Genomic DNA, 18,527 nt, shown 5'->3' on the forward strand with positions numbered 1-18,527 from the left:
TGTACTATATGATGCTTGATTCAGGTCTGTTCTGTTCCTATTTACTTCCAGATTTGCCATCCAAGAACTTGATAGGTATGAGTTCTGGGCTTTCATATAACTGATTGATTTAAAAAACAAAGTGAATAGGGCCAAAGGATATCAAGAGAATTCATTTTAGTTTGATGCAATCTCAGTCATCCCTGTGTTTTGACCATTCAGATATTTATCTTAGTAGCCCTATCACTCACATGTCGTATTTATGCTACAGATAAGCATTGTGGGAACTAAAAGGAGGAAGGAGACCACTTTCAATTGGTATGGCCTGTACATAAATATATAGGGAGGAGCAGCAAGTGTGTGTGTGTGTGTGTGTGTGTGTGTGCGTGTGTGTCTGTTTGTCTGTCTGTCTAAGAGGACCAGTTTGCTGGGGCAGATTTATTTATAGTGGGAGATTAGAAAGGAAAGGTAAATTAGGGCTTTGAATGCTATGCTATCAATGAAAATTCCTGCATATTATATGATTAAAAGATGGAATTTTCTTAAAGATTAAAATGCTGCTCATGTACTTTTCTAGTCCTTTCATTTGTAATGGTATCCTTATGTCCTGTCAATGCTCTTCCATTAAGTGGCTTATTTTAATCATGCCTTTATTCTGTATTCCTTCACCCTAGTAGTTATTTTTCTTTAATTCATGTTCTCAGCTAGATCCGAGAGTGCTTTTTGTATAGTAGATGCTCAATGATGCCTTGTTTTCATTCAACATATTCCATTTAGAAAAAAACAGAACAAACAAAAAAAACCCTTTTACTTCAGCTTTGGATAAGTCTGAAAAATCTTTCAAAAACTCCTAAGTAGGATCTCAGATATTCTGAAAAAAAATGATTAAGTACCTTGAGTAAGACATTTATTACCTTAATTTGGGCATAGAAGTTTTGGATTTTTTTTCTGGAGTGGAGAGGTGGAGGAATGGATAATCTAGGTCTAGGATATCTTGGTGTATATTCATATGGTCAGCTTGTCTATGACTTAACAGTACTAAAGAGTCTAGAGAGAAGGTGACTGAAAGGAACACAGCTCGTGTATATTAAAAGCAGAACGTGAACTCAGTGTGTATGAAAACTCATGACAATCCTATTAAAAAAGAATTCAGGGGACAGGTAGGTGGTACAGTGGATAAGGCACCGGCCCTGTATTCAGGAGAACCTGAGTTTAAATCCAGCCTCAGACACTAGCTGTGTGACCCTGGGCAAGTCACTTAACCCTCACCACCACCCCCTCGCCCTGCCCCCCAAAAAGTTCAATTAACTGTGAAAAAGAAAAACCTTTCCAAACTAGATACTTTGTATTTTAGATTAATTCATTTAAAAGATGGTTCAAGGTACAAATTTAAAGTAATATTGATTGAATTGTTAGGGGAAAAAAATGTCAAAATAACTGAGATAGTAATTTAAAAACACAATTGATGCCTCCTTTTGTTGGTCGTATGTGTGCATGCAAATTCAAGAACTCACCTGAAGCTAAGGTTTAGGATGTTTAAGTTTAAATGTCCATTATAAAATTTTAATTAATTCTTAGAATGAAAGATGTTTTTTATTAAAATGAGAATTCAGTTATTATTTCTTATACTTCTCTGCTTCACTATAGTAATGAACTTAGTTTAAAACAATACCTTTTAATATCGAATGAAATGACTTATTCATATATTTGCCTGATGTTATTTGGTTGTCAAAGGACTTTGTATTTGGTATGATACATTATCAAACTCTCTTCATTATTTCTTTAATCTTCTACCACTAATCTTACTCTACATAATTTTCAAATATCAATTTAAGTGGAAAAACAGAAATTTATTTGTTAATCACGTCTTACATAATTACTTTCCCATATCACTTTGAAGCATTCTTCATTTTATTTTCAATGATCAGATAGATATGTTGTGGGCTCAAAGTACCCCAGAAGTTCTCTGGGGCACATCGAGGAATCTTCTCCTTGAGAAACTAAACCAGAGGACAGATAAGCCTAGAGAGATAAGTGGAACCAGATCGGACTGAGCTAGCTTCCGGACCTCTCCCCTTCATTCTGATCTCCCTTACCCCTGGGGAGATAAGTTTGGGTGAGGCTGAAGCCTTTGTGCTTTGTGTCCAGAAGAGAGAGATGGCTTGAGAGATCAGTAGCCACCCCTCACCCAATTCCTCTAGCCACCACCAGTGGGGGATGGTCCTCCCTCACGAAAGGAACTTTCCAAAGTCAAATGGTCACCCTCCCCGCCCCCCCCATCAGTCCTCTATAAAAGTACCTGCCAGAGGGGGCTGCTAGGTGGCACAGTGGATGGAGCACTGGCCCTAGAGTCAGGAGGACCTGAGTTCAAATCCAGCCTCAGACACTTAACACTTACTAGCTGTGTGACCCTGGGCAAGTCACTTAACCCCAATTGCCTCACCCCCCCCCCCAAAAAAAAAAAACTACCTGGCAGTCTCCTGCTCAAGGAGTTTGGTACCTCAGAGCCACGTGCTTTGTTCCATACCTCTCTCCCCATGAAGTTTCCCTCCCCCCACTATCCCTTCCCCCTAAATAAACTATCATCTTATTCTAACTGCTTTTGTGTGCAAGAGGGTGTAATTCTTTAAAGAGGAATTCCTAAGAACCCCAACCCCCATACCTCACTTTCCCTATAACAGATATTTAGGGAATCTAATCAGTTTTCAGTCTGTCTGCTTTATTAATCAAATGTTTCAAGTACATTGATTCAGTGTCTCCAAATGGGAAAAAAGGAGTTTAAAGGAAGCTCACTCTAAACAGTCATCTCAAATCCTGAGCAGGCAGTACAAAAATATTCCTTCCATAGCCAGTAAAAACAGGTTACACAACCCGTACAAATTTCATGTTATTTAGGGGAAAAAAACCCTGTTCATTTTACACTGAACCAATCATGGTAGGGAGGAAAGGAAAGAACCATTTGTTAAAATTCTTCTTCGGCTTGCTTGCTGCGAGACTGCTTCAGCTGCTGCAACCTCTCGATTGTTTCTGAGACTGTCCATTCTCCATGCACCTTGTTATCTCTTGTACGGATATTCACAGTCCCACTAGTTTTCTCTTTTTCACCAACAACTAAGCGACACAAAACATCTCCGTTAGACCAGACCAGACCAAGAACAAATCTGTATGGGTATTTAGAATCCGTTTTACAGCCTCCTTAAAGGGACATAAGAGACTACCTTAATGATTGAGTAACTGAGGATAACCCAGATAACCATTGTATGAATTCTTGCATTCAATCTTTGTACATTCTACTGGCTTGATCACTCACTAACTATGGGGCCCTGGACAAGTCATTTTCCCTTGTAACACATTTCTCTCATGCATAAAAAGGAATAACAATATATGCATTATCTAACTCATAGGGTTATACTGTGAAAAAAATCATATTATAAATTTTAAAATATCTTGTAAATGTGAACAGCTGTTCTAACTGAAACTACTACTGTACATATATAAACTGGTCACAATCTTGTGGAGGGAGGAAGAAAAGGGAGGGAGAAAAATTTGGAACTCTAAATCTCATGAAAAGGAATGTTGAAAACTACCCTTACATGTAACTGGAAAAAATAAAATAAATGTTTGTTGCTAAAAAAAAAAAAGAAATAACAGGGGTAAAAGGATATAAAGATTTAAACAAACTTTTAGAGATCATCTTTCTATACATCAAAATATTCTGTCATGCTATATGAATTACTGAGATTTATAACAAAGCCATAAAGCTCCCCAAACCAGCTGATTTAAGCCCAGCCACCCTTCTTTTGGACTTTAGCTTCAGCCTGCTCAGTTCTTTAAAGGATTAGAGATAGCCTTCAATTTTTTTTGCATTTTTACCTAGAATGAAGTTATATTGTGCTAGCTGTGCATTTCTGATCTTCTTGTTCAATGTACAGCCGGGATCCAAATCAACATCAGTCATTAATTTAGCACCATGGAACTGTTGTTGTACCTAGGCAAGACAGGATGAGTTTTTAGACTTCAGATTCAAAGTATATTTTGAATAACGACTTTATAATTCATTAGTGGCACTTAATCTCCTTAACTTGAATTCTCCAGAAGGTAATGCTGAAAATAACACGAAGAGAGTCTGAAGGATAGTTAAATGTTGCATTAAAACAAAGACCATATGAATATTTTGCTCTATAAATGAAAGCAGTTGCTAGATTAACTGAACACTTTATGAGACACAAAATGTAAAATTTTTGGAGTACACATCCAGTTGTATCACTGATTGTAGGCTAGTACTAGCTTCCATTTGCCATCTATGAAATGGCTCTAACCTTTTCTATAGGGCTTTTTCTCTACTGAATACATTATGAAGATTCACAATAACCAAAGTAGTCAGCAGCAACTAATCATAGCTGACTCTTTATAGAAACATGTTATTTGGTTTTTTTGTTTGTTTATTTTTTTGCAGGGCAATGAGGGTGACTTGCCCGGGGTCACATAGCTAGTAGTTGTCAAGTGTCTGAGGCCTTATTCAAATTCAGGTTCTCCTGAATCCTGGGCCAGTGCTTTATCCACTACACAAGCTGCCCTCCTGTTTGTTTTTTACAAAAAATACTGAGTACTTGGGGCTGCTAGGTGGCACAGTAGATAAAGCACCAGTCTTGGATTCAGGAGGACCTGAGTTCAAATCCACTCAGACAGTTGACACTAGCTGTGTGACCCTGGGCAAGTCACTTAACCCTCACTGCCCCCCCCCCCCCCCCCGGCAAATGCTGAGTATGGACAATCATAAGGTGGTAACAGATTCTATTTTAAACCTGGTGAAGGAATTTCATCTAACTGATATACAAAATTTTCCCAGCAGCAAATTAGCAGGCAAAGCTGCCTCTCAATCAAATTATTTCCTTGATACTCAAATATACACAGGGATCTAATTAAATAAAATACTGAGAGTAATTTAAATGAACTTGAAGAACACATTCTAATTACTATGTTAAAAAATTTATAAACAGTTCTTTTCATTACAAACACAATTTTTCCTCTGAAAACAAGATGAGCATTAAATGAACACAGATGCTGTTGCTATAGGCAACAGTTAAGTGCAATGAATTTCAAGTACAATTTTAAAGACATTTTTAAGCTTGCAAACTATAATGTGTTGAAGAACAGGAAGACTCTTTGTAGTAGGCTTTTTTAATGCCACCCCATGAGCTTGCCATTGACACAACAGTTCAAACCTACACTAACTTACCTTTACCTCCCAACAACAGACCAATCAGGTTACTCTTAAGAGCTTTCCCCTTAATTGTCCAATAAATTAGTACAGTTGACTAGTACAAATGTTCCTACCTATACAACAAGCAAATAACTACTGTTACTTTGAAGAAAGCATTTTAATACAGCCATTTCACAGTAACTTCTACATTTAGAAGTGAAAAACTCCAACTGAGCCTTGCTTCAGGACAATTCTGGATCATGTGACCAACAAGATGTAGGACTGGACATTTTCTGATTCTTATGGCCTCTCAAAACTCTCCAAAATAGGAATTATGCACATGAGATAAAATAGCTCAGCTGTCTCCATGTCTGAGACACTAAGAACAGTCAGGAGGTAAAAACCTGATGAACTAATGGAAGAGAAGGCAAATTTCCAACCCCCAACACACTCAGCAGCCTGTCCCCTGCCACCTGCCATGTTCTTACAAGGCTGAACGAACCCACCCAGGAGCTTGCACAACATAATTCATTCATTACCTTCACAGCAACCTGGGAAACCAAAAGGCACAAATTTGCTCCAGCTGAGATTGTGCACTCTATGCTCTAACAGTTCTGTGTAGAGAACGGAGGCAGGTCATCAGTCAACACGAGGCTAAGGGCCCAGAATCTAGCAGAGGCCAGTTCTGACCCCCAGAAATCACTTAAGGCACAGACTAATGCTGGTGAAATGTGAATTGCCGAGCATGGTATGAGGCGGAGACGGCTTTGAGGCCCACTCCCCTAAGGAAGCCACAATCAAAGAGGAAGGTGCCAGAAAATGAGTAAGAGGAATATTAGGGAAGAGACCAAAATTACCAAAGATCTCAGGAGGAAAAATGCTTAATTAAAGATCTTAAATATAAACACAACAGGAAAGATTAATAGTAACAAAACAGAATATGGCCTCCAGATCAGCTAAATGAGTCTAGACATCCATGAACAAATAGTGCAAGACAAGACACTTGATGAGGCAGAAGACACGGTGGATTCTCAAGAGAACACAGAACCATGGCAGGATATTCCTGAATGCTTTGAGAGAGAAACAAGAATCATGAAAGTAGAATTAATGATCTATACAGCTGAAATAACTGGTAGAACAGAAAACTTGAATCCACTGTGGCGAATTTTACGATTGAAAAAAAAAAAAAAGAGCTGTTTGAGAATGCAAACACACAGAAGTGAAGAACAATGTAGAAGAAGAGAAGCTAAAAGCAGTAACATTTAAAGAAAACATGATTTCCATATAAGCTAACCATATGATGTTGAAGACAATACATAGAAACAACTTAAGAATTCTAGGTCTCCAAGAAGAACACAAGTAAAAATCCTGAACACCATAATCCAAGAAATCCTACAAGAAAATTGCCCGGAACTTCTAAACACAGAAAACTAAGTGTCAAATAAAAGAATCCACAGATTTGCCTCCTGGAAAAACAACAACAATAACAACAAATCCAAAACCCCTATGAAACAAACTAGACAACTAGTGGTTAAATTTAACAATGAGCAATGCTTCAGTGAGGTGAATTTCAAAGTAGGAGAAATGTTAGTTTTTTTATAAATCAAGTTCACAAGGGCATTATTTATGCCTTGCTAGTAAAAAACAAAAACAAAAAATACAGCCTCAAGATTTTGATCTGCAATACCCATAAGTTAATATATCTGCATCTGGTTATATACTGCCATCAGCAGTATCCAAGTTATAAAAGCCCTATGCTTGGGGGCAGCTAGATGGTGCAGTGGATAAAGCACCAGCCCTGAATTCAGGAGTATGTGAGTTCAAATCCAGCCTCAGACACTTGACACTTACTAGCTGTGTGACCCTGGGCAAGTCACTTAACCCCCATTGCCCCGCCAAAAAAAAAATCCGTATACATATGGGTTCAAAGCAGAGGAATCCAAATCTGTAGGTCATGCTTCCCACAGGATCAACAAAGATTCTCCAATTCAGAATATATGAGGAGAGATTGGCCTGGAGAGGCGGAGATTGTTTCTTCCAAGCAATTAGGAGATTTTAAAGATTCCTGGTACCCAGATGTTTCTACCCTGTCCTTTTAAGGAATACTTGCCTCCCATAGGTTGCAGAGGAAGCAAAGGGAGGATATGCATTATACAGCAGTAGCCGTAAAGCTCTACAGAAGTAATACTGCTTTAATTTCTATATTTCAAACATACTATTTGTTAGTTTTGTTGGCTTGACCGTTCTCTTTTTTTTGTTTGTTTGTTTTTAGTGAGGCAATTGGGGTTAAGTGACTTGCCCAGGGTCACACAGCTAGTAAGTATTAAGTGTCTGAGGCTGGATTTGAACTCAGGCACTCCTGACTCCAGGGCTGGTACTCTATCCACTGCACCACCTAGCTGCCCTGGCTTGACCATTCTCAAAACCCTGTTTCTATCAGAAAATGAGGCTCAAGTTCCAAATGTCTGATGTGCACCCATTAGTAAACTGTAGCCTGCCTGAAGATGACAAGTATTCATGAAAATGAAAGAATATTTGACGAAATTTAGAATTATCTGCCCGTGTTAAACAACCAAATTCATAACAGGTAGTGTTTTAAACTATAGGTCAATAAGTTATTTCCCAATTAAAATGAATTTTTAAATCTTCACACTTCATATAAGGGTGATGGGATAAGCCAAAAATTTCCGATGAAATCACCTCAAGGGACAAAGCATGAGTTAACCAAACTAACACTTGCCATTTACAAGTGAAGGACAACAGCTGGATGATATACGAATTTGCAAAGTGATTTCCTTGCTATAAACATTAGCCAAAAATGTTTTCACTTAGTAGGTTTTCAAAAGGCATTTGTATGGAAAATAAAATGGATTTTTAATGTTGCAATCTGTCTTTAAATTTGTTAACAACAATACCACTTTTAAAAATCTATAGCAGGGGGGCAGCTAGGTGGTGCAGTGGATAGAGCAATGGCCTTGGATTCAGAAGAACCTGAGTTCAAATCCAGCCTCAGACACTTGACTCTTACTAGCTGTGTGACCCTGGGCAAGTCACTTAACCCTCATTGCCCTGCCAAAAAAAAAAATCTACAGCTGGATAATCTTCCTTCTGATCACATAGCAATTATCTTCCCTAAAGCTACAAAATGAATATAATTTGCCAGGGCATACCCATGCCTGTGAGAATCACATTTCTCTTTGATAGAGGCAACTTGAAAGAAAATCTACAGTCTGCAAAAAACTGGAAAAAAGAGAAGGTCAGCAGTAAAGCTTATGCCCCCAAACTTCATGAGTCACCTTTTGGGCATATTCATCACATGCTGGTCCCACTGGCACCACCATGACTTGTCGAGGAGACAGCCAGAAAGGCCTATGGGAGAAAATGAAAATGTTAGGCATATTAGTTCTTAGTAACAATGGCAAAATTCTCCTTAGATGTGTATTCTTTTTTCTCTCTGGAAAGACATAATGGGAATTTTAAAGGCTGCTGAGCTTTCCCTGACTCTTCTCTCACAATGCTCAATTAATATCTGAATAGAATTCTACTCATAACAATGGTAAAGTTTCAAAAACTGATTAGGAATAAACTATCTTTCACTGACACTTCAACTGAAACGAAACAAATTTAAATATTTTTTAAAATCATGAAAAGGCCATGAATCAGAAAAAGCTCAATTAAACTATTCTCTATTCCCAGTCTACAGATAAACACAAAAGCAGTACCACACAGTGGGGAGGGAGCAGGCCTTGGGGACAGCTAGACCTGCCTTCAAGTCCTGTCTTTGCTGCATGCTGGTTTTGTGGCCCTGGCTAAGTCAAGTAGCCTCCTGGTGCTCTGGCAACTCTTGCAGTTACCAAGAAGGTGCTGACCGGCATCAGCAGAGGCAGGAAATTACGTATCCCAAGTGAAGTCACAGGTCCAGTTGGCATCCCTAATCAGATACTACCATGTCTTCCTATGCAATCTCCATTCATCAAATGCCTAGTATATGTATAGCCCCATTTGAAGCTACAAAAACCTAGCGTAAGTTGTGTTTCTGTGTTCCTATGCCAGGGATGGAAAGACAAAAAAATAAAAATTCTCTGTGCAGAGAGCTTACATTCCTAATTTTTAATGACATCCTTTATTTATATTTCATCTCCATTCCCCAATATATCCTTTCACCACCCATACCCCAGAGGACCAGCCTTTATAAGAATAAAAAAAGGGAAAAAACAAACAGTTCAGCAAAAACCAACCAACACATTAACCGAATCAGACAATTTATGCAGGCACTACATTTTAAAATGAACATGCTTCTGCCTTACCATTTGCCTCCGTAGTTTTCAGTCAGGATGGCAATCATTCTTTCCACAGATCCTAAAATGGCTCTATGAATTATCACTGGTCTTTTTTTATCATCGCCATCATTACTACAAAGGAAAACAGTGACACATTTTTGCTTATTCCATACTAAATACCTAGTCTTAAATATATTTCAGTATTCTAATGATCTGGAATTTCCTTGATGTGGGCGCTCCCTTCATTGGCACAGATAGCAACCCCTGCTAAGAGTTACTATGGCCAACCCAATTGTGCCACTCTCCAAATTTAACCAGGCAGGTCCTAGGGCAACAGACAGATTCCGGAATGGGACCCATACTCAAGGTCTTCCTAGCTTGGTTGGCCCCAGAGTTAATTTCCCTTTACACTGTCTTCAAAAGGCAGACATTACCTCTTTGATAAGAGGAGTGCTTTATTGGAGGAGCCTTTAAATATTCCTTGTTAATAAAAGACTCAAATGGGAAATGATGCAAGTGAACTCACCTTACATAAGTCAGATTAAATCTAATTGGCAGTTGAAAATCTAGTTGAATTGTTGCACACTGGTGGTATCGACCAATAGCATCTTTAATCTGAATGTCAATCTAAGAAAGAAAGATCAAAGTCACTGTGAAATAATTTCTACAATGGTAAAGAATGGTAAAAATGCATTTGTGTTGCCAATCTCTTCTTTAATCAAAACTGAGTAACAATTAAATGTATACTAAATGTTATGTTAGGTGATACAGGAAAAACATAAGATTTCTATGTGTTTTTTAAATTAATTTGCTATAGCTATTGCTATATACACAAGTTTGGGGTAAGCACATTATGATTTTATTAATATTACACCAGTAAAAGTTTGACCATGTGTCTCCCTAACTTCTTATAGTCTTGAGCCACGTGGTAGAGAAAGCAGGGAGAGAGCTTCAACATGGCAGTTAGCAAGAGCAGGAGAAAACCCCGAAAAGACCCATGCTGCCTCCCAGAGAGACCGAAGAAAGCTCACAAGACCTAAAAGACCGAGAAGACATTTTAAACTCCAAAAGCCTCTGAAGGTGTCTTCTATCTCTTTTGATAAGAGGCAGGTCATTACAAATTGATCAAAGCTAATTGGTTATCATCATTCAATTCCATTGGTTGACATGATTTGAAGGTGGTCTACATTAAAATGAATTCTAGAGATGACATCAGGGAAAAAAATGCAAAAGACCCTCACTGAAGTGGACTGAGAAACTGATCTCTGGGTCCCAAGAAACCCATTATTAATAATTATTTTCTCACACCTACCCTCAAATAAACAATTTTGTATAGGGATAAGATAGATACACAAATAAATCAAAATATGCTAACTGCAAAAAAAATAATATTGGCTAACATTTTAAAGGTGCAAAGTAATTTACACAAATTCTCAGAGCTTCCTAACAGCTTGGTAGAGCAGGTCCTACATGAATTATTGCTGAGGAAACTGATACCCCAAGAGTTTAAAATGAAAAAAAAAAAAAAAAGAATAAGAAATTAGGGGCAGCTAGGTGGCGCAGTGGATAAAGCACCGGCCATGGAGTCAGGAGTACCTGAGTTCAAATCCGGCCTCAGACACTTAACACTTCCTAGCTGTGTGACCCTGGGCAAGTCACTTAACCCCAACTGCCTCACTAAAAAAAAAAAAAAAAAGAATAAGAGTTTAAAATGATTCAGCCCGGTCACACAGTAGTTCTAAGTACTGGAGGCTGAATGTGAACAGAAATTTTCTTGATTCCAAATCCAATACTCTATCTACCACGTCATATTGCCCATCTGATACAAATGAAGGGCTGTGAGAATTCAAGGAAGGGAGCAATCATTTCTGGCCTCTGTGCATGCCTGAAGTAGGGTTGGGGAAGAAAAGGAGAGGAGTCTGAAGAGAGGGGTAACAGAAGGTTTTACCGAGAAGTGATTAAAAGATGTACATGCTTTTAGAACAGTAAATGGCAAGGTGGGAATGAACTTAAATGGGAGGAATATGGGGAAAGATAAAGCTGCACAAAGTGCACTGAATTTGCCTTTTGATGACCTGGACCACCAGGCTAAGGAATTCAGATTCTATCCCACGAAAAATAAGAAAGGATGTGATCGGCACTGGGAAGATTAACCCAGGAGTAATGTACAAAACTGACTAGTTCAGGGTCCCAATGGGGGACAGGAAGTAAATAAAAAGTCAATCAATCAACCTGTATTTATTAAGTACCCACTACATGCTAGGAACCATGCTGAGCACTGGAGATACAGAGACAGGCAAACAATAGCCCACTCTGGAGGGGCTCACAGACTAACAGAGGGACTGTGTAAACAACTACATACAAACAGGATGTGTACAGGACAAATAGGAAATGACTTGGCTAAGTTTCTTGCAGAATGTAAGACTAGGGGGGCAGCTAGGTGGCACAGTGGATAAAGCACTGGCCTTGGATTCAGGAGTACCCGAGTTCAAATCCAGCCTCAGACACTTGACACTTAACTAGCTGTGTGACCCTAGGCAAGTCACTTAACCCTCATTGCCCTGCAAAAATTAAAAACAAACAAACAAACAAACAAAAAGAATGTAAGACTAGCTTGGACATAAAGGAAGTCAGGCAAGTCAGGAGTGAGAGGTGAAGGTCAGTCCTGGAAGGCAGCCTGTGAAAAAGGCCAGATTGTGAAGAGTTTTAAAACCTAAACAGGAATCTAAATTTGGTCCTAGAGGCAGAAGAGAGGGACAACCAATGGATAGTGTCTCTTCTCTGCCTCTAGGACCAAATTCACTCTACTCTCATCTATCTTCCTGATGCCTCTCTGTAATATATTTTAGAAACATTCCACCATGATGAGGTGAAATAAAAAATTTTAGTGGCATAAAAGAAATATACTTCAGAAGTAACAGCAGAATGAGGATTCTACTGACTGCTTCTTGTTAATCCTGTGTTATGGGGAGTGGAAGGGGAAAGGAGCAGCTTTCAATGAATAAAATCATCAAGAATGTTACTTCAGGGGGCAGCTAGGTGGTGCAGTGGATAGAGCACCAGCCCTGGAGTCAGGAGCACCTGAGTTCAAATCCGACCTCAGACACTTAACACGTACTAACTGTATGACCCTGGGCAAGTCACTTAACCCCAACTGCCTCACCAAAAAAATTAAAAAAAAAGAATGTTACTTGAACAGAGAAAAGCCAAGCTTTTCTGAGAATTTCAATTATCCCTCCCCTACATCAACATATTTGGGTACTAACCTTTGGTCCATAGAATGCTCCATCTCCAGGGTTTAACTCCCACTTCTCACCAAATTCATTGAGGCTGTTTTCAAGTTGCTAAAGATATAAAACAGATTAAAACAGAAACCTGTATAATTGCCTTCAATTCTAGTTTCTAATTAAAGATACTATTTCCTATCCATTCATATACAAATCCCTGTAAATACAACTTAATCATTTAAAAAAATTGTGATCTTTTATTTAAAATGAAAAATAATCAATTAACCAGGAAAAAAATATGGCTTTATTCTCTGCACTGTGTGGGTTATCACCACCAATATCATTACCAAAGCCTCCAGTTTAGCTAATTTAAAGAAGCTTGAATTTCTTAAATACTGCTCAGATTCAATTCAATCCCAGTAACTTTCCAACCAAATGAAAATACCTTTTCAGCTTGATTCCATACTTCAATATCTCCAAGAAACTTTTCTGGGCGAGTTGAAAGATTTAATTTGAAAGAAAACCCAAACACATCATAGACTGTACGCAAGAAGTCCAAACAATTCTTTATCTCCTCTTCAATCTTTTGTTAAGAAAAAACAGGTGGGGGGGGGGGGGTTGGAAAACGTATTACTTGTTTTTACTTAACTTGTGGCATTTTAAATTTGATTTCAGAGGACCTAGTTAGTACCTGTTCCATAGCACAGAATATGTGAGCATCATCCTGCTGGAATCGCCGTACTCTCGTGAGCCCTGTGAGAGCTCCTGACAGCTCATTCCGATGAAGTACCCCAAAGTCAGCTACTCGCAGGGGTAATTCCCTCCAGGACCTAGGCCGGTGATCAAACATGAGGCTGGAAATAAAAGAACGGTATTAAAAATCCATTGATATTCAAGTCTGCAAATGGCCAATTACTTCAATGACATTGGCAAAATGTTACAACAGTGGTTCTCAAACTTTGTGGTTTTGGGACCCCTTTAAAACTTAAAAAGTGGTAAAGATAGCTTTTCTTTTCAAGGTTATATCTATCTGTTTTTTACCACACTCAAAATCAAAATGTCTTAAGATTATTATCAAAATAGTCTTGGCTTCCCAGAACTCCTGAAGAGGTCCTCCAGCAGTCCCCAGACCTGTGTGAGAACCACTGATTACAGTGCAATACAAAACTGACAGAAAGTCTTCCTATTTCAGCACAATAGAAGCAACTCCTCTCAAACTTTGAGTTAATGAGCTTATTCACAAATAGGCTATTATTATGGTACAATTTAAGGGCTTTGTATAAATAAAACTACAGAGAATATACTATGAAACAATCAGCTCTAGACAACAGTAATTTCTTTGCAGAAATCTGGGGATGGCAAGACAGCCCACTGAAAAAGCTGGGAGCTCTGGAATGAGAAGGACCTAGGATTGAGCCCATCACTATCCATAAACCTTGGGCAAAATCAATCCATTTTCCTGGTTCTCAGCTTCCTCACCTAAAAAATAAGGATGTTGGTTTAAATGGTATGAGAGCCCCCCCAGATCTCTCTATATATTGCTATGAAGCCAACCCTTTAGTATCACTAATCATGAATGTATTCAGACCTTATCTTGATTTTTTTCCTTTAAAGCTTCATCCACCCAACAGCCCCCACAGACAACAGCTGCCACTGTGGAACAAGCCTGGAGGATGATCCCTCCCTACTATCCCCAAAAGCTTTAATATTTCTATAGCTTGTTTTGCATGTATACTGAGTAACATATTGCCTGCCTTCTCAATGGGTGAGGGAGGGCCTAGAGGGAAGGAAATAATTAGGAAGTCACAGTTTTTAAAAAAAATTAATATTAAAAAAAGAAAAAACGTTTAATTTTGAGGATCTACAATTATCTTGAAGAACCCTAGGAAGATGAGTTGACACAAACCCTACCTGATTCCTTGAAATATGTTTTAGAGTCCTTTAGCTGATTTTGTGGCTTGATTTCCTCTTTGGGAAGCCTTTGGATCCCTTGTTCTAGCAATGTCTTGTGCTTGTAGAACTGAGAAAACAACAGCCTGGACAAAAGGCTGAACTTGAATTTCCTAGACTCACAGCTATTCCCACCCCCATGTCAAGGGGTCATCTCTCCACAGCTTGGGGAAAGGGGGGAAATACCACTTTAATAAAGAGTATATATACTCAAGTGTCTTCCTAAATAGCTAGTGAGTTTTCACATACCCCTCATGATGGTGAATCTCTCCAGATCCTTGGATCCAAGTCAGAAAGACACTATCATAATATTACATTTAACCAAATTTCCCAGAATAACATGCAGTTATATCTTTTTTTTTGCGGGGCAATGGGGGTTAAGTGACTTGCCCAGGGTCACACAGCTAGTAAGTGTCAAGTGTCTGAGGCTGGATTTGAACTCAGGTACTCCTGAATCCATGGCTGGTGTTTTATCCACTGAGCCACCTAGCTGCCCCCAGTTATATCTTAAACAAAAAATCTTTCCAGGAAGAGAAAATAAATCCACTTTAATATAATATTTGATAATATTTTATTAGAAACTCAAAGCAAGATATATACCAGTGTCCTGGGCAGTTCATGGGCTTGAGAGCAAATATCTCCTTCTCAACTTCAAAGGAAAACATGTTTTCACTGTAGTGTTGCCAGTGTCCTGAAGTCTGCCAGAGTTTGCTATTAAAGATATTTGGGGTGACGACCTCCTGGAACCCTCTTTTCCTATACTCACTCTGAAAAAGCAAATACCCAAAATAAAATTAAGATTCTAAAAATAATGGGCTGGAAAAACAGTTACATTATATATTTTAAAATGAACTAAACTAAGTCAAAGTAAACAACGAACTGATAGAAGTTTAAGAAAAGCCCTCACTGAAATATGGTTAAGTGAGTGGGCCAACAAAACACACAAAATATCAGAGAAATGTCTCTGGGTCACACAACAATAGTGACTTTATTTCTAAATGCACATGCAGTATCTTTAAATATAATGGTTATCAACATTAATATTTTTTTGTTTTGGTTTGGTTTTTGGCAGGGCAATGAGGGTTAAGTGACTTGCCCAGGGTCACATAACTAGTAAGTGTCAAGTGTCTGAAGTTGGATTTGAACTCAGGTTCTCCTGAATCCAGGGCCAGTGCTTTATCCACTGCGCCACCTAGCTGCCCCTATTAACATTAATACTGAAAAAGACTAAAACTATTTATAGCGTGTAAGAACAAACTCCCATTCAAGTTGTTTTACCTTCCCCCTCCTTAAAAAACTCAAAATTATTCTTTTTTTTTCCCCTAATAGTTCTTAAATTAAGTCAATTTATACTGTGTATTTGAAAAGCCTTAGGATCGTGGTTTGGGAAAATACAATACAATGGAAGAATATGATTTACCCTAATGAATTCAACAAGTGTATTATAGATGTAGGCCCCCTTTGGCAGGAAAAAGCAACTTCCAGGACTGAGTTCATGGAAGAAATAGAGTTCCTGATCCTAGGTAAGAGAAGAAAAGAAGAATGTCTAAAGTTTGTAATCATCATCAGCATACTCAATGTTTATGGAACAGTTTGTATTTTAAATAAATTATCTCATTTGATCCTCACGATAACTTTACAAGTTATTATTTTATATTATCTCATATACAGATGAAAAAGACATCCATGGCTGCAAAGCTAGGGTCAGAGGCAGTATCTTAATGCCCCTGATTCCAAATCATGCAAATTATCTGATGTCAATCAATAAATATTAAGCATCTACTATGTGCCAGGCAGATACAAAGAGAAGCAAAAGACACTGCCCTCGAGAGGCTCACAGTCTATTGCAGGATAACATAAAATAAGCTAAAAAGCAGAGGGATGAACTGATGCTGACTGAGAGGAGCAGAACCAGGAGAACATTGTACATAGTAACAGCAACATTGTGGCATGAACAATGGGGATAGACTTGGCTCCTCTCAGCAGTGAAATGATCCAAAACAATTTTAAAGAACTCATGATAGAAAATGTTCTCAACATGCAGAAAAAAAGAACTGTGGATTATGAATGCAGATTGAACCATACTGTTTCTACTTTGGGGCTGGTTTTTTTCCTTCTTTTTTGAGGTTTTTCCCTTATGCTCTGATTCTTCTTTCACAATATGACTAATGCATAAATATGTTTAATGTGAATGTACATATATAACCTATATCAGATTGCTTTCTGTTGTGGAGAGGAGGGTGGGAGAAAAATCTGTAACTAAAAATCCTATGAAAACAAATGCTGAAAACTATCCTTACATGTAACTGGAAAATAATAAAATACTTTTATTTAAAAAAAAAAAGCAGAGGGATGGTAGGTGGTAGTGGTGGAGGGTGTCTAGCCTGGGGCATGATGAAGTCCTATAGCCAGGTGAGAAATGATGATCTCTCTGCCCTGAGCCCCTCCTTAAATAAAGGATTTAGGAGGAGCTCTCTCATATGCACCTTCCACTCTCTTTCATCAGGAGTGGAGGCCCAAAGGATAGGGGATATTGAGGAGGTATGAGTTGAAATGATGCTGGCATGAGTTTCTAGAGAGAATGGTGAAGTCTTGGTGAGCAGCCAAGTAGCAAAGTTCTGGTACATCGCTAGAATTTTGTCCTATTCCACACTAATGGTATTCTTTAAGCATAGAGGCATATCAAAATTTCAGCTGAAGGCTTAATCAACTTCTTGGAATGCAACTGAATTCCCTCAAAGCATATTCATTGCTTTTTCAGCTACTTTTGTTTAAAATTTAATTAAAAATTTTTTTTTTCCAATTACATGCAAAGATATCTTTTGAGTTCCAAATTTTTCTCCCATCCTCCCACCCTCCCACCTCCTGAAACCAGCAAGCAATCTGATATAGGTTATACATTACAATTGGGTTAAACATATTTCCACATTAGTCATGTTGTAAGAGAAGAATCAGAACAAAAGGGAAAAAAAACACAAGAAAGAATAAACAACAACAACAACAACAAAGCAACAAAAGTGAAAATACTATGCTTCAGTCTGTATTCAGAGTCCATGGTTCTTTTTCTGAATGTGGAGAGCATTTTCCACCATTAAGTCTTTTGGCATTGTCTTGGATCATTGTATTGCTAAGAGTTAAATCTATCACAGTTGATCATCCCACAATGTTGCTGATACTGTGTACAATGTTCTCTTGCTTCTGTTCAGCTACTTTTTTAACAATAAGGAAATGCAGATTAGATCCCTTCTGTTCTCCCTCCTCTTCTATTGCCCAGAAAAGGGGTTTCCAACCTTTTCATGAAACAGTTTTTTTTATTCCCCTTAAGATAATGCTGCTACTCAAGGGGTAAGAAGAGCTAAGAATGCAGTCCTTGGTCAGGAGAGTGGCCACCAATAAACCACAATAAAAGAGGCAAGACAGTTGTCCTCAATTTCCATCTCCCAAAGCCCAAGGCTCCCCATTTTAAATGCCCCAGACACACAAGAAGGAGGTTATGGTCATAGGCTGGCCTGCAGGCAACAGCAATTTCTGCCAGTTTCTTGACTGACCAGTTGGGTATCTCAGCCCAGAGCACAAACACTATTTTTGGTTCAGTTAGTCTTTTTTTTTTGGTGAGGCAACTGGGGTTAAGTGACTTGCCCAGGGTCACACAGCTAGTAAACGTCAAGTGTCTGAGGGCAGATTTGAACTCAGGTCCTCCTGAATCCAGGGCCGGTGCTTTATCCACTGCGCCACCTAGCTGCCCCACAAACACTATTTTTGGAAGAATGAATCAAAGACTTGTTACTTCATGAGGGTGAGACTGTCTTTTGAGACAAAATGCATTTCATCTATAACCTATATTTTTAGAAAGTTTAAAGCTCAGCAAAGTTGAATGACTTGTTCATA

The 18,527-nt window shown here is 38.5% G+C and overlaps 1 protein-coding gene across 1 annotated transcript in view; it reads right to left on the reverse strand.

The window, feature by feature from the left end:
* Window positions 1-2,681: 2,681 nt before the first annotated feature.
* TARS1 (threonyl-tRNA synthetase 1) overlaps window positions 2,682-18,527 on the reverse strand; it is a 35,856-nt gene continuing 20,010 nt past the window's right edge. Inside the window, exons 10-19 of the mRNA XM_043978417.1 lie at window positions 16,060-16,158; window positions 15,240-15,406; window positions 13,381-13,543; window positions 13,135-13,272; window positions 12,729-12,806; window positions 9,989-10,089; window positions 9,490-9,594; window positions 8,479-8,551; window positions 3,853-3,967; window positions 2,682-3,090 (exon numbers count right to left, since the gene is read on the reverse strand). Coding sequence (XP_043834352.1) covers window positions 2,942-3,090; window positions 3,853-3,967; window positions 8,479-8,551; window positions 9,490-9,594; window positions 9,989-10,089; window positions 12,729-12,806; window positions 13,135-13,272; window positions 13,381-13,543; window positions 15,240-15,406; window positions 16,060-16,158 — 1,188 coding nt within the window. The 3' untranslated portion in view covers window positions 2,682-2,941. The remainder of the gene's footprint in view (window positions 3,091-3,852; window positions 3,968-8,478; window positions 8,552-9,489; window positions 9,595-9,988; window positions 10,090-12,728; window positions 12,807-13,134; window positions 13,273-13,380; window positions 13,544-15,239; window positions 15,407-16,059; window positions 16,159-18,527) is intronic.

The sequence above is a fragment of the Dromiciops gliroides genome, chromosome 1 (genome assembly GCF_019393635.1).
Source record: "Dromiciops gliroides isolate mDroGli1 chromosome 1, mDroGli1.pri, whole genome shotgun sequence".
Classification (NCBI taxonomy): Eukaryota; Metazoa; Chordata; class Mammalia; order Microbiotheria; family Microbiotheriidae; genus Dromiciops; species Dromiciops gliroides.